Source organism: Poromitra crassiceps, assembly GCF_964638095.1.
Source record: "Poromitra crassiceps genome assembly, chromosome: 2".
In the NCBI taxonomy this organism is placed as follows: Eukaryota; Metazoa; Chordata; class Actinopteri; order Beryciformes; family Melamphaidae; genus Poromitra; species Poromitra crassiceps.
Window position 1 is genome coordinate 88,320,786 of NC_139624.1, and position 14,223 is coordinate 88,335,008.

A 14,223-nucleotide genomic window follows, 5' to 3' on the forward strand; every position below is an offset into this window, starting at 1 on the left:
GGAAAATAAACTACATGACCATGACCACTGATATATTTGTGTATTTCAAATGAATTTGTGTGAAATTAAATAAAGCACAGTCATATGTTGTACTTTGTTGTGTTTCATGAATATTCACAGAATATTCTATTATTTCTTATGGTATCACACATAATTAGAAAAAGTTGAATATGTGGATTGCATATCAAGCAGTTGTTTCTTTTACATTATACAGTTAATGTACTGTAACCTCTGCCCCTGTGCTTCGGTCATAAATGTTTATGTTAAGATGAATATAACTGCTGAAATATCATATAGAAATAGACTGTCTATATTAATAAAAAAAACATAATTAGCAACAAGCCATTTATTGTGAGATAGTAAGTATTAAACAATATTGTATAGCCCTAGTTATTCCAATAGATATGTTTCCTGCAGGAAATGGCTTTTCTCAATAGCAAATAGCTTTACAATCAACAGTGGCAACTACTGTTACTCTACTGTAACGGCTTGTGTGGCTTAGCCCAGTCGCCAGATTCAAATGTCTGTATTGTACATTTGAAGAATCCACGGAAATGTAAAATATGAACATTTCTGAATGAAAACGCATTGCATTTCATGTTTCTAGATACATGAATAATTCACATTATGCACGTCATAGAGCTGGAGGTCGCCACAGTGGTCTTTTGAGTGTAATGACTGAGTCTGAGGTTTAAGTAGGTCAAAGTCGCACTAGGCAAAAGGCATGGGAGTGGCGGACCAGTGTTTAAGCCTGAACCCAACCGCATTGTTTTACTTGCGTAACCCCAACTAAAAGTTGCTTTTGTTGCCTAGAGACCCAACCATTGTTTCACTCGCCAAACCCAACCAAGTTGCTTTAGTTGCCTAAACCCAACTAAAAGTTGCTTTTGTTGCTTAGACCCAACCGTTGTTTTACTAGCCAAACCCAACCAAGTTGTTTTGCTTGCCTAAACTTAACTGACAATTCGAGCCGAGCCGTGACTGCCTCTGAGGCAAGGGCAAATAACCAGGAAGAGCCGGTGTCGGTGCTGGACCTGACGTGATATGCTACGTATTTTCATTCACAAATGTTCATATTTTACATTTCCACGGATTCTAGAAACGTACAATGCTGACATTTTATTCTGGCGATTGGGTTGGTGTGGCTCCAGTCCAGGATACTGCAGCATTTCATTGGTGCCTCTTCTGGGCTCATTTCTAGTCATTTGTAGCCCCGGTCCTGTCTGGCTCTGAGGTGGTTTATTCAGTCAAGTTCAGTCAGCGGATCCTTGGGTCTGCGGAGCGTGACTGGAGTCAGGCTCACAGGACGCTGATGGTGCTGTGTGGGGGTGTGTGCAGCCATCAACAAGCTCATTCTCTGATGGGAGGAAGCTGCTTTTCTATGAAGCGCTTAACATCCACCATTTCCTGCAGGAGGCAAGCAGAGATGCTCAAGCAGAAGTATCTGGTATGAAACAACAGAGCAATGAAGATGCAATCAGGGCTGTAGTGGGGGGTAAACACACGTAAACACCGTTTATGTACTTTTTAAATACAACATAGCATTTACTCACCTTTTCATGATGGTTTATGCACTTGGTATTGCACAATTTGTAATCGCGGACATCCTCGGGCGATATTATTGTCTTTCAGAGGCTGTAGCGGGCTCAGTTTTTTTTCTGATTTCCCCCCATTTTCTCCCCAATTGTACCTGGCCAATTCCCCCTGCTGCCCCGGTCGCTGCCCACCCACTCTGCCCATCTGGGGAGAGCCATAGACACACACATGCTTCCTCTGATACATGTGCAGTTGCCAGCTGCTTCTTTTCACCTGACAGCGGGGAGCTTCACCAGCAGGACGTAACACGTGGGAGGATCACGCTATTCCCACCAGTTCCCTTCTGCCCCGAACAGGCGCCCCGACCGACCAGGGGAGGTGCTAGTACAGCGACCAGGAGGACACATATCCTCATTCCAGCTTCCCACCCGCAGACACAGCCAATCGTCCCTGTAAGGACGCCCGACCAAGCCGGAGGTAACACAGGGGCACGAACCTGCGACCCTCATGTTGGTAGGCAGGGAATCTACCGCTACACTACCCGGATGCCCAGCGGGCACAGTTTTAAAGCTAGAGTGAAGCTACAGGTATCATATGAAACTAGGCGACCTAAGGCATCCATTGCTAATAACCATGTCATGCTAGCTTGTCTGGAAGGGGGCTAAATAATGCTCCAAATTCAGGCAAATTTTTGTCGAGGGAAAAACTGGCATTAGCCTTTTTCACTTCCCACCCAATTCAGCCATTTTGTGTCTAAAAGGCAGGAAGTAACACCGGTGCTAGCAAAGCAGTAACGAGGGCCCCGGCACTGGATCACCAAATGGATTGGAAGTTGGAAACCCTCATTAATGTTCTGCTTGTACCTGTGTTACTTCCTGCCTTTTAGACACAAAATGGGTGAATTGGGTGTCTAAAAGGGGTCCTTTGACCTCCCACCTCAAGATATGTATGAATATAGGTACCCAACCTGGAAACGTGGTTCCTCTCTGTTAGAGGCAATGATGATGATGATGTTGATGATGATAATAATAAAATTATATATTTATAGGTATATGATTTGGTTTCAATTGTTCTAGTCTCATACTGTATCTAGTCTCGTGGGCGACCTTTTTTATAATGGTGTGTGTGACTGTGAGAGAGCTGCCGCAGACATTTATAGTTTACCCACTTTTTGTTTTTGTTTTGTTTATTTACCACTCCAGCCCTGATGGAATGCTATGATGTTGTATCACACAGTCAAGTCTCCACACTGACCTCTGGGCAGGCGCTGTGAGCTAGTCCCCGGTACGTCTTGAAGGTGATGTTGGCTGGATTGATGAGGCTCGTCACCTTCTCTGCTGTCTGACTGCCAAATATGAAGGGGACCAGGGGATCGGCATCACCGTGGCATTGCAGGACATGCATGTCCTTGTTAACACTGTTGGAAGAAGCCTGAGTACAGTATAGAAAAGATTAGGATTACTATTATTAGCAGATTACAATAGATTATAACTTGGCCAAGGGATTTGCCTAAACCAGGGGTTCCCAAACTTAAGAATGCCGCAGCCCACTTTGAAATCTGAAAATCTTCCGGGGCCCACCCAACCCTTTAATCACAACTCTGATCAACACACGAGATTAAGATGATGTATTTCCCTGTTTTATATGTATATATATTTATTTCATTAACAGAGCATGTGAACTTGGGCATAAGGGAAATTAATAATCCATCCACATACAGAAACATTTCGGCAAAATACCCAAAAGCAGATTGCCAACATTTTCTCCCCCCTTACTCATCAGAAGTATTTGCATGCATAACACATTGGTTGAGACAAAATGTGATGAGCAACAACAGAAGAAATCAATCCACAAGCTATTAATGCTAGGCTGTGAAAAATGCTATACCTTATCTGTAATGGGGAGACTCGTGGGTACCCAATGAACCAATTTTTATTCAGATAAATTGAGCTGAGAGGTCAAAGGGCCCCTTTGAGATAGTTTTCCGTTGCACAAATTGAACCTACGTTTGGAGCGTTATTTAGCCTCCTTTCCGACAAGCTAACATATTATGCCTGGTACCAATGGATGCCTTTATAGGTCTTCTAGTTTCTTCTGATAACAGGATCTCCACTGTAGCTTTAAAAATGACTGCTACAGCCATTTGATTGCCTGCAAAAATCGGGAGTGTTGGCAGACCACTCGCGGCCCACCTGCAGTACCTCCATGGCCCAGTAGTGCACCGCAGCCCACATTTTGGGAATCACTGGCCTAAGCCTTCATTAATTTAAAGGAATCGTTCAGACCAAAATTAAAGTTCTGTCAGTAGCCGCCTATGTTTAAATCACCAAACACACAGTGAACACAGATAACAGAACACCTGTTCTGTTATCTGAGCCATCTCCCAAAGTACTGAAGTTAACACAATCTTTTTACCGCTTAAAACTAGAATGACCGCACCACGGATATATGCCTCCGCCAGCAAGTGAACAGTCGACATCCATGTCATTTCAGCCAAATGTGAAGAAATTCCATCAAGGCGTTCCTGAGATATCGTATTAACGAGCTTGGAAATGGTGTTCGTGAGGTCACAGTGACCTTGAACTTTGACCACCAAAATGTAATCAGTTCATCCTTGAGTCCAGGTGGATGTTTGAGGCAAATTTGATGAAATTCCGTAAAGGTGTTCCTCAGATATCGCATTAACGAACATCGTACGCACGGACAGATGGACAACCCGAAACCATGTCTCTGGCCTGGCTATCGCTGGCGGAGGCATAAGAAGCATAGAATATCCTTCAAATTCATCCAAAAAGCTTGTGCAGCATAATCCAAGTGTTTTGAAGCCAAATGATTGCACAGTGGGTCCAAAGGTCCAATATTTACCTAATTATCTCCTATACTTCCTTCAGTGATCATCTTTTGGACGATTAGGCTACAAAACACTTGGATTATGCTTCAAAAGTTTTCAAAGAAGGCTGAGATGGAACTACAGGTCGAGGTCCTAACTAGCTGTGTGTTTGGAGATCCTACAAACTTCATAAAGTCTTGACTGACATGGGGCTGACATGGGGGTGGTGAATAGATTTTTATTTTTGGGTTGAACTAGTCCTTTAAGCCTACATTCTAATTATAACTATTTAATAAAACACCCAATTTTTCAAGATTTAAGAAAACTTTAAATCCTAACAGCTCAGGCCCAGAATGGGCTGCTTCGCTCCCTCCTACCTGAGGGAAGGACTTTCGGAGTGGAAGCCAGCAGCTCAGAGCGACCACTCCAGCCAGCTTCTGCTGAGCCGTCAGAGCGGTGTAGAGGGACAATGCTCCGCCCTGGAAAAGCAAGCCAATGCTTACCAAAATGTATTCCTTGTGTCACATAGATCCTATACCTATTGTTATGAGAGACAACAAGCCAGAAAGAATATGAATCAAAACAGCAGAGTAGAGAAGATCTCACATCCCTGCCACTTGGTGATTGAAATATCTCACCGAAAACAGTGTTATAACACCTCATCTACACCAAAATACCGTACAGAAAACAGTGTTATAACACCTCATCTACATGAAACACCGTACCTGTGAAAATCCACCCAGCATAATTCTGTGGGAAGGTATTCCGTTCTTCACCTCTTGGTCTATCAAGGCTTTAACTGTGGAGAAGTCAAATCTGACTCACAACTATGCAAGATATTTATACAACTGGTTAAAAATAAATAAATAAATAAAATAAATGACATGAAAACAGAATGCCACAGTATATTTCACTCCCATCTTACAGACGTACGGTTCTCTGAAGCTCTTTTAATGCCAGATTCGTCTTCGTTTGCATCTGGGCTCAACCCGTAGATATCGAACCTATGAATCAGAAAACACATGTGAGGCCAAAAGTAGCCTACATACTCTCCATATGTACATGATAACCCAACCTCTACTGAAAGATTATACGCACAAACTAACTAAACTTAGATGCTTACCAAGAAGGCATGGACATTCTCATGTTCAAGGAAACAGGCATGGTTGGACTGTAGTTGTGGAAGGGAGAGAATATCATCACAATTTGGCAGCAAAAAAAATAATAAACTCGCAATGATTGTAAAAACTATAGTCTTTAATTAGCAGGAGCTTGTGAATACTTACGCATGTGGACAGATGTATTTCACATGTGGTATTCTGATGCCTGCAAAAGCCTCAGCCCAGCCATGCCTAACAATGAACAAAGTTAATCCAATTTAATACAGATAAATTGCATGTTTCTTTGAATAGCAGTTAGCAATTCTGTACACTAGAGGGGGAAAGGCTTCACATACCCAGTGTCACCCAGGCCATGGAGGAATATAACCTGCAAGAACAAAAACACATCATTGGTGAGGCAGAACGACAGAGTAAAGTAGCCTATGTCCAAATTGGGGAAGGTAAATAGGCTACTGTTTGTGTAGGCCTGACTTTACGGGGGCATCAACATGTGAAATCCACTTAACTCACCGCTGCAGTGGCTTTGCGGGCAGCAGGCACAATGGCAGGTAAAGGCGCTGACATGTTATTGCCGCACATACAGCGCTCAGGTAGCTGACATGTACCGAGAATAACGTTATAACGTCAATCTGGGTCGCCCTTGGTCCGACTCTGACTGTCAGACAGCTGCCATGCAGACGAGATCCAACACAGGTAGGACGCGAAATCGCCGCCTCGTAGTAGCTGGTTAACGCTGATATCGATGGTTTTTTTTAAGTTGATTTTGGTGGCGAATAATAACCCCTTTTTTTTTACCGACACAGATCACACACTACTAGTAGCGCGCAACCGTACTCTCTACGGTACCGACACACTTTATAGTCCCGCCCTCTCCGCTACGTGATTGGCGGATACGTTACTTACCTCACAAATACAAAGCAGGCATTGGTTCTTTGGCGTGTCAACAACGTTGATTTAACAAGTGAAGTGACAATCAAATCTCCTACACTGACAGCAAAGCATACTTTGACTGTAACGTTAGATTAACTACGACTATGTGTAACACGAGGTTATATATTATTTGGTAACTGCCGTTAAAACTATCTTTACTTGTGAACATGGTGAACATCGATTACCCCTGACCTTTGCATTCGTGAGCGTCAGACTGCCTTTGAATATGCGCAGAGCATGGGCGCAGAACAAACAGCTTGAATGGGAGTTCTGCGTACAAATTGCTTTTATTCTCTCTCTCTTTCTCTCTCTCTCTCGCTCTCTCTTATACCACCACACTTTAATTCCGTTGTTATGTTTATTATAATGGATTTGGGATTCATATTTCATCAACCCTCCTTTTATTTTGAAAATATCGCTTCCGCTTACCCCCGTCACGTGACTCATGTGTCCTTGATTTGGCTGTGACATGTGAGCAGCAGAAACATGTCTTTTACCAAAAAACCTGGTGGAAAAGCCTTAGATGTTTTGCAGAATCTGCCTCGCATAACTTTAGCGAACCTGCGACCTGAACCAGGGTCGAAAAAGGAGGTAAGGGTTTATTTTGCATCTCTATTACATAGTGGCAAGCAGCATATGTGTCTGCTCATAGCTAGCCAATAGTTAGCCAATGTTACACATAGGAAGCGTATGCGAGCACTCCCGATTAAATCGTGATAAGATTCTATGTTTTCCTGTTTATAGGAGAGACGACGAGGCAGAGGTCAACATGGCGGGAAGAAAAGTGGCCGGGGACATAAAGGAGAGCGACAGAGAGGCACCCGTCCTCGTCTGGGCTTTGAGGGTGGTCAGACTCCCTTCTATCTTGCCATACCAAAATATGGTTACAATGAAGGACACAGGTAAAGGCGGGTCCCCCTGGTCTCTTGTTTTTCTGTCATCAGTAGCACAAGTGCATTTCTATGACTGAAGAGTGTAGCTACAGCATGAACCACGTCTTTAGACAAGAAGTATTTTTGTATTTATTTTTCCATAATTCATGGCATGGCGCTGTGTCAACAAGCTAATGAAAGGATTGTAAGCCCATACCAGTGGTGATTTCAGGGCCTAGCTTCTCTCCTCTCTACCAAAAGTGTGTTAATCAGTCAATCAAATCAGCTGCTATAGTTAAGTTGGAATGAAAACCTGTAGATCGAATCTTGGCACTCCATTCACTGGACACCACTGCCTTAACAGATGCTGTTTTTAAAATCTGTAAAAATGTAGACACAGCCCTATCAAGTGGTCAGAAACTTATATTTTCAGCCATCTGCTCATAACTGAATGAGCAACCAGACATGGATCACTGTCCAGTATAGCCTCTTCTAAACATGAAGTCTGGATCATGTCCGGCTTGCCAGAGCAGGATATTTTCCGGTTTTTACCTTTCTAGACATGAGGAGTCTGTGTTTAGAAACAGCTGGAAAGTGTCCGTATTCTCTCTGCCAGTGGGCGGGGGGAGGGAGTGCGGTAGCATGTATATCGATAACAAGAAATGTGATATGGAAACAGCTTTAGCGAATCTGTAACCAAACTCCATTCAAAAACATGCCGTTTTAACGGAGGTTCCATTCCGACCATTCAGGCAATAACGAGAGGTGGCAATGTGCCAAAATGAGCGCTTGCCTTGTTACATAAAGCCGCCTAGTCAAAATAGTGGTTGCACCGTCGTCAATCACTGTGGGTGATTTATTTTACAAGTGGCATTCAAGTCATATCTGACTAGTTTTCAATTTATTTCTCCCCACAAAAGTTAGGCTAGGCCTATGTCTCGATATAGGCTGTCAGTCAGTCAGCTCCTCTCATCCAAATAGGCTCCTCTCCGCAGCTGTGTTAGCTTGGATGCTCACAGTCACACAACACTGGATGCTCACAGTCACACAACACTGGCTGCCTCAAATGGCTGCCTCACACAATAATTGGCTGCATCCAACTCGAGAAAACTTTTCAGACCCTCCTGGAGACAATCTTTCTCAGAAGAGACTAACGTTAGCGACAAATCTGGATACTTTTTCTGACATGGGAATGATGGGATTAACATTACCAGCAAGCAGCAGTAAAAGCAGGCAATGACGATAGCTGGGTAAGTCCCGCTAGCATCGATGCTAAGTTAGCAAAGTACAGTGAGAGCGCAGCTGAAGCTAATTAATATGGACGTTAACATCCATATTAATATATAGCCATGTGCTTGCGCGATGACATAGTGTATTGGTGATGTCAAGGGGTGGCGATTGACGATCTGACTGAGGTCAAGATCGCGCAACTCTAGTAGGCTTAACATCTCCCTTGTTGCATTTTTAAACTGGCAGATGGGGGACAAAGAAACGATTCAACTTTTAGTTGTTTACTCACCTAATTTGGCTCTCTTCCAAATAATCAGGGTTCCAAAAGCACGCACAAATCGCTTGAGGAACAGTTTCTTCCCGCAGGCCACGAGACTCCTTAACATACACAAATAGTGTAGTAGCCGTACTGTACCGTACTGTAGCTGCTACCATTACGTATGTCTAATGTTTAATTGTATGTTTAATAAGGAATATGCTATTTGCACCTGTATGTCAAATACGCCAAATTTAAAACGCCGAGTTTAATTGTATGTTTAATAAGGAATATGCTATTTGCACCTGTATGTCAAATACGCCAAATTTAAAATGTTTAAGCACGTCTAAAGTATGCACATGACATGTGCACCTATGTGCAGTGAATATGCCACTGTCTCTGACTTATCTTATCACTATACTGCCTTATTGCTTGTTGTGTCTCTTGTTGTTTTTGCACTCATATGCCCTGTTATATTTGCACTATGTTGTAAACGGAGTCCACAGCACAATAATTTCACACGTGATACTTGTACCATGGAGTGACAATAAAAATCTTGAATCTTGAATCTTGAATAATCCAGCCACGTAACTAACGCTACGTCCATTCATGAAAATAATGATGGGACATTAATGGTTTGTAAAGTGCCACCACCCGCCCACTCACACATAACAGCTACATGATCTGGATCATGAGCTGCCAGTGTTAAACAACAGCTGCTTATCCTATAATGCGGATCATATACTGGGGGTTGAGATGGTTATGATCCGCACTCGCGGGAGTGCGCATAAACCGGCTAATTGATTTTTAACATGCAGGCCAACCGGCTAGGAGCTGGTTATAATCTGGATTCCACTGCATGTTAAGAAGTGGCTTATGAAATATAGCATCAATCTCAGACTTGGAGTTATTAAGGATGTAACGATATGAAATTTCACAGTACGATACGGTATCTACCAAAATATCACAGTATACGCTATTTGACAATATAAATGTACTATGGCCCATCACAAAACAGACAAGTACAGTATTTTGCTTTGAATAAAAATCACACCCAGGTGCTGAAGTAAGCGGTGCAGACAGACAGACACCACTTAAAACAAATTTTAACTAAAAGAAGAAGACAATTGCTCGAGTGACATCACTGATGACATCACAACTGCCTGATGAAATCAGTCAGTTGCGTGACATCATTTCCAGTTGAGTGACATCACTTCACACACACAGACACACACACTCTTCCTTGTTGTCTCGATCCAGACCCAAATCTTGGGTAACATCACAGTTGTGCATTCAACACGCACACACACAACTGCCCGAGTGACATCACTTCTTAGGCCTCATTCAGACTGGCAGGCCAAATCCAATTTGCAACCTTTTTTGACCTATCCAGATTGTATCCAGATTGGTTTTATGAGTCTGAACTCTGAACAGCAACAAATCTGATTTGTGTCACTTGTCCCAAACCACATATGGAGGAGGTAGTTTTGTGTCTTCACTCAGTGCGGACTCGCTGATCACCCACTGTCCGAGTGACATCACTTCCCTAACCCCTTCCAGGTGAACTTTTCGGTGCGGTACATCTCAGGTGAATTCTCATGCTCATACTGACAAAGTCACTCATAGAAGCAGTTGTACTGCTTAAAAATATAGCTTTATTGAATTGAAACTAATATGAGAACATTTACACAAGGGTCCCGCATTATGAACTTATTTGTAGTGGCGTCTGGCACTGCATATTGCACAACATCATATGGGCACGATATTACAGGGAAAGCTTGATAACTGTGGTTGCTTGATATCACAGTATACCATAAAAAGGTATATATCGTTACATCTCTAGGAGTTATTTACTGTATTTATTAATGCCATTGACCTATAGTATTGATTTGATCCAAAAAAAAAAATGTTGCCTATTGCTAAGCAGCACATAACATTCTGGCACAGTTGATGTGATCGAATCATGAATGTATTTTTCTGCTCTTCCTCAGCCGCCGTCCTCAGTACCAACCCCTGTCTCTGAAACGCCTTCAGTACCTGATTGATCTTGGACGCGTGGACACAACTCAGCCCATCGACTTGACGCAGCTCGTCAACGGCAGGGGGGTGACCATCCAGCCGCTGAAGAGGGACTTTGGAGTTCAGCTTGTTGATGAGGTAATTGCTGATCGAAGCTTGTGTGTCTTCATATCAGAGTTGGAAAGTTTATTTTCTCTCATCTGCAAGTGAGAAAGAACACTTTACCTACACCTGCACTTGGTGTTAATGAGAACCACAACATAAGGGCTACAAGTTGATGTGTAAAATTTGATTCATAAATGTGCCTAAAAAGTTAAGCATTGTTGGTTAATGTAAAATATATTGCATTGTTCCGGTGTCAGAAAACTTAATTGGGCTATCTAAATGCAATCGGATACTGGCCTGAGCTGAATCTTCTTTTATGTGAGTAATTACAATACAGTCGTATTTCTATCTCTAAAATATTTGGTGTACATATGGGAACTCAAATTTAGGAACTTAATCCCAAATGTCTTATTTTCATCTTTTGTATTCAAAACAGAGGAGAATATGAACAAAACCATTTACACAAAATTAAATTGAACACAATTGACCTACTGTAACCTATAGCCTGAACTCCAACCTTCCTCCTGATCTGCATGGACTTTAAACTGAGTGTGCTGCTCCCTTGAGGATAATCAAATACATTGCAGGACATTGCTGCAGAGGTGATAGACCCTTCCAACCCCCCTTCCAACTTTCATGATTGTCGTTTTAATTTTTAATTTTTGGTGAGTCAGGGAGAAATGTTGTCCGACTTCAAAACTTGGGCTGAAGAGGCGCTGGTAATTCAAATTTCCAATCTGTCAATATGACGGACGGCTTTCAGGTTTTTCCGTCATTGTTTAAAAAAAATCTGTAAAAGATGGAAAATATTTGGGTAACGTGACCTCGGATTCAAAATGAGACCAAATTGTTTCCAGGTAGCAAAATGTTTTAGTACAGAATCCAAGGGGACTGGTAGTTTCCTCTTGCTACATGTTTGATGTTGGAGGAAGAGGAACTGATTTCCATATTTGGTGAGCTGGGAGAACAACGTCCTGGACCTGAACTCATTCACCCTCAAAGAAATACTATTACCGGTAAATATAGCGGAAATATATGAAGTTTAAGTCTTAGAAGAAAGTACAGTTTATGCTATTTTTATCAGTATATTTGCTGTATGGGACCAGTACAACAGCCTGGCTGCCTCATTATTGCTGTAAAGATAAAAAGTAAATAGTCTTTAATTTACTGCAAGGGAAGGTTGTGATGCTGGAAACAAGGCAAAGAGTCATTTGCTGTCAGTGTGGACATTGGAGCTATAGTTTTAATTGTGCATAAATAAAGGTTGGGGAGTCATATCTGATTACATCTTGCACCTGAGACCCATTTTAACACAGTAAAGCGGCTGGCCCGAAGTGTACGTTTGAATTGTTGGATTTCAAACCAAGCCTGGAAGATTATCCATCTTATAGCATCTTGTGCCAGTAGGTGGCACCACATAACAGTGTTGTTAACATTCTGACTTCTTTATCCACCCTGCTCTGGCAGAAGTTCACCTTTCACCTGTTTGTTCTGTGCCAGGGTGCTGACATCTTTGCTGCAAAAATCCACATTGAGGTTCAGAGAGCATCTGAAGGAGCCGTTGCTGCTATTGAGAGAAATGGAGGGATCATCACTACAAGTTTCTACGACCCCATAAGCCTTGGTAACTAATGGCTGACTGAATGCCTGTCTCACGCAGTCCATAGTTTCCCACCATTACACCAACATATTGTGTTATGTGACGTGGGCCTATTTACTTTTGTAATTTAACATATCACTTTGTTGCAGCGATTCTAATCAAGCCTGTGCCGTTCTTCCTGCGTGGGCAGCCTATTCCGAAGCGAATGTTACCAAGCGAAGATATGGTCCGATATTACACAGATGCTGAAAATCGGGGTTACCTGGCAGACCCAGAGAAAATCCGGCAAGCCCGGCTAGACCTGGCACAGAAGTACGGATATATTTTGCCAGACATTTCAAAGGATGAACTGTATCACATGCTGTCCATGAGGAAGGATGCCAGACAGATCTTCTTTGGCCTCTCTCCGGGCTGGATTGTTAATATGCCAGAAAAGAAGATTCTGAAACCCACTGATGAGAAACTGCTGAAATATTATAATTCTTAGATGTTGATAAGAAAATAAATTCATGTTTATGTACATGATCTCAAGGCAAATGTCAGGAAAATGCTGAGATTTGCATACTGACTCCTTTCAAATGTTAAAAAGACTTGCAAATGTACATCTCTGCTGTAGTGTTTTTATTCTTTCATATGTTTAACTTTTGGATTAATATAGTTCTGTTATGTCAAAGAATGGGCAATGAAGTACGGCCAAAGACTTTCCCACATTTCCCCCCAGCTTTGATGACTTTTTGGTTTGATAACACTTCCTTCGTAAGGTCTTTGCATGCACATTCATAACATGCTTATGACCTGTTTTCCTTTGTAAGGGCTTTGCATGCACATTCATAACATGGTTATGACCTGTTTTGTGACACATTCACAAATGTTTAATTGATTCTGAGTAGCCGACCTCCGATCGGCATTTTGAAGCATAAATGCAACATGATGGCAGGATGGTGAACTGTAACAGGTGAGGGGGAAATGAGGAAAATAAGATAAGTCAAAGAATGAAAACAGGAAACAGATGCATGCTGATGTGTGTTACATGTGAAATGGGCCTCGGACTAGAAGGGGAGTTTGAAATTAGTCATAGGCAGCTGTATCCTGGCCTGGACGTTCAAACGATCCCCCTCCCCCTCTTGGAATACAATCAGACGTAAACACTTACAAATTTGCCCCGTTATGCTTCAGAGACATGACCACTGACCAGTCCGTTATGCTTCAGAGACATGACCACTGACCATTATGCTTCAGAGACATAACCACTGACTGTTATGCTTCAGAGACATGACCACTGACCAGTCCGTTATGCTTCAGAGACATGACCACTGACCAGTCCGTTATGCTTCAGAGACATAACAACTGACTGTTATGCTTCAGAGACATGACCACTGACCAGTCCGTTATGCTTCAGAGACATGACCACTGACCAGTCTGTTATGCTTCAGAGACATGACCACTGACTGTTATGCTTCAGAGACATGACCACTGACCAGTCTGTTATGCTTCAGAGACATGACCACTGACCGTTATGCTTCAGAGACATAACAACTGACTGTTATGCTTCAGAGACATGACCACTGACCAGTCCGTTATGCTTCAGAGACATGACCACTGACCAGTCCGTTATGCTTCAGAGACATGACCACTGACCAGTCCGTTATGCTTCAGAGACATGACCACTGACCAGTCCGTTATGCTTCAGAGACATGACCACTGACCAGTCTGTTATGCTTCAG

At 42.5% G+C, this 14,223-nt stretch overlaps 2 protein-coding genes across 2 annotated transcripts; one reads left to right on the forward strand and one right to left on the reverse strand.

Annotated features, from left to right (window-relative positions):
* Positions 1 to 428: 428 nt before the first annotated feature.
* On the reverse strand, positions 429 to 6,205 carry LOC310790087 (acyl-protein thioesterase 1-like). Its single transcript, XM_083651779.1, has 9 exons — positions 5,998 to 6,205; positions 5,823 to 5,854; positions 5,653 to 5,718; positions 5,490 to 5,537; positions 5,300 to 5,370; positions 5,092 to 5,165; positions 4,744 to 4,845; positions 2,791 to 2,967; positions 429 to 1,407 (listed from the first exon to the last, which is right to left on the reverse strand). The coding sequence occupies exons 1-9, from the start codon at positions 6,064 to 6,066 to the stop codon at positions 1,351 to 1,353; spliced, it is 696 nt and encodes a 231-aa protein (XP_083507905.1). The 5' UTR covers positions 6,067 to 6,205; the 3' UTR covers positions 429 to 1,350.
* Positions 6,206 to 6,867: 662 nt separating this feature from the next.
* LOC310796891 (large ribosomal subunit protein uL15m-like) lies at positions 6,868 to 13,080 on the forward strand. Its single transcript, XM_083659134.1, has 5 exons — positions 6,868 to 7,008; positions 7,162 to 7,319; positions 10,767 to 10,932; positions 12,400 to 12,523; positions 12,649 to 13,080. Exons 1-5 carry the CDS (start codon positions 6,904 to 6,906, stop codon positions 12,984 to 12,986), a joined length of 891 nt encoding a protein of 296 aa, XP_083515260.1. The 5' UTR covers positions 6,868 to 6,903; the 3' UTR covers positions 12,987 to 13,080.
* The last annotated feature ends 1,143 nt before the right edge of the window (positions 13,081 to 14,223 follow it).

Bases quoted from the DNA above. Each gene is read 5' to 3' on its own strand.
- LOC310790087 (XM_083651779.1), bottom strand. From the start codon at position 6,066: ATGTGCGGCAATAACATGTCAGCGCCTTTACCTGCCATTGTGCCTGCT. The intron at 5,719-5,822 runs GTATGTGAAGCC...GTTCATTGTTAG, and splicing joins CATGGCCTGGGTGACACTGG to GCATGGCTGGGCTGAGGCTT. The intron at 5,538-5,652 runs GTAAGTATTCAC...CCACAACTACAG, and splicing joins AAATACATCTGTCCACATGC to TCCAACCATGCCTGTTTCCT.
- LOC310796891 (XM_083659134.1), top strand. From the start codon at position 6,904: ATGTCTTTTACCAAAAAACCTGGTGGAAAAGCCTTAGATGTTTTGCAG. The intron at 10,933-12,399 runs GTAATTGCTGAT...GTTCTGTGCCAG, and splicing joins GAGTTCAGCTTGTTGATGAG to GGTGCTGACATCTTTGCTGC. The intron at 12,524-12,648 runs GTAACTAATGGC...ACTTTGTTGCAG, and splicing joins CTACGACCCCATAAGCCTTG to CGATTCTAATCAAGCCTGTG.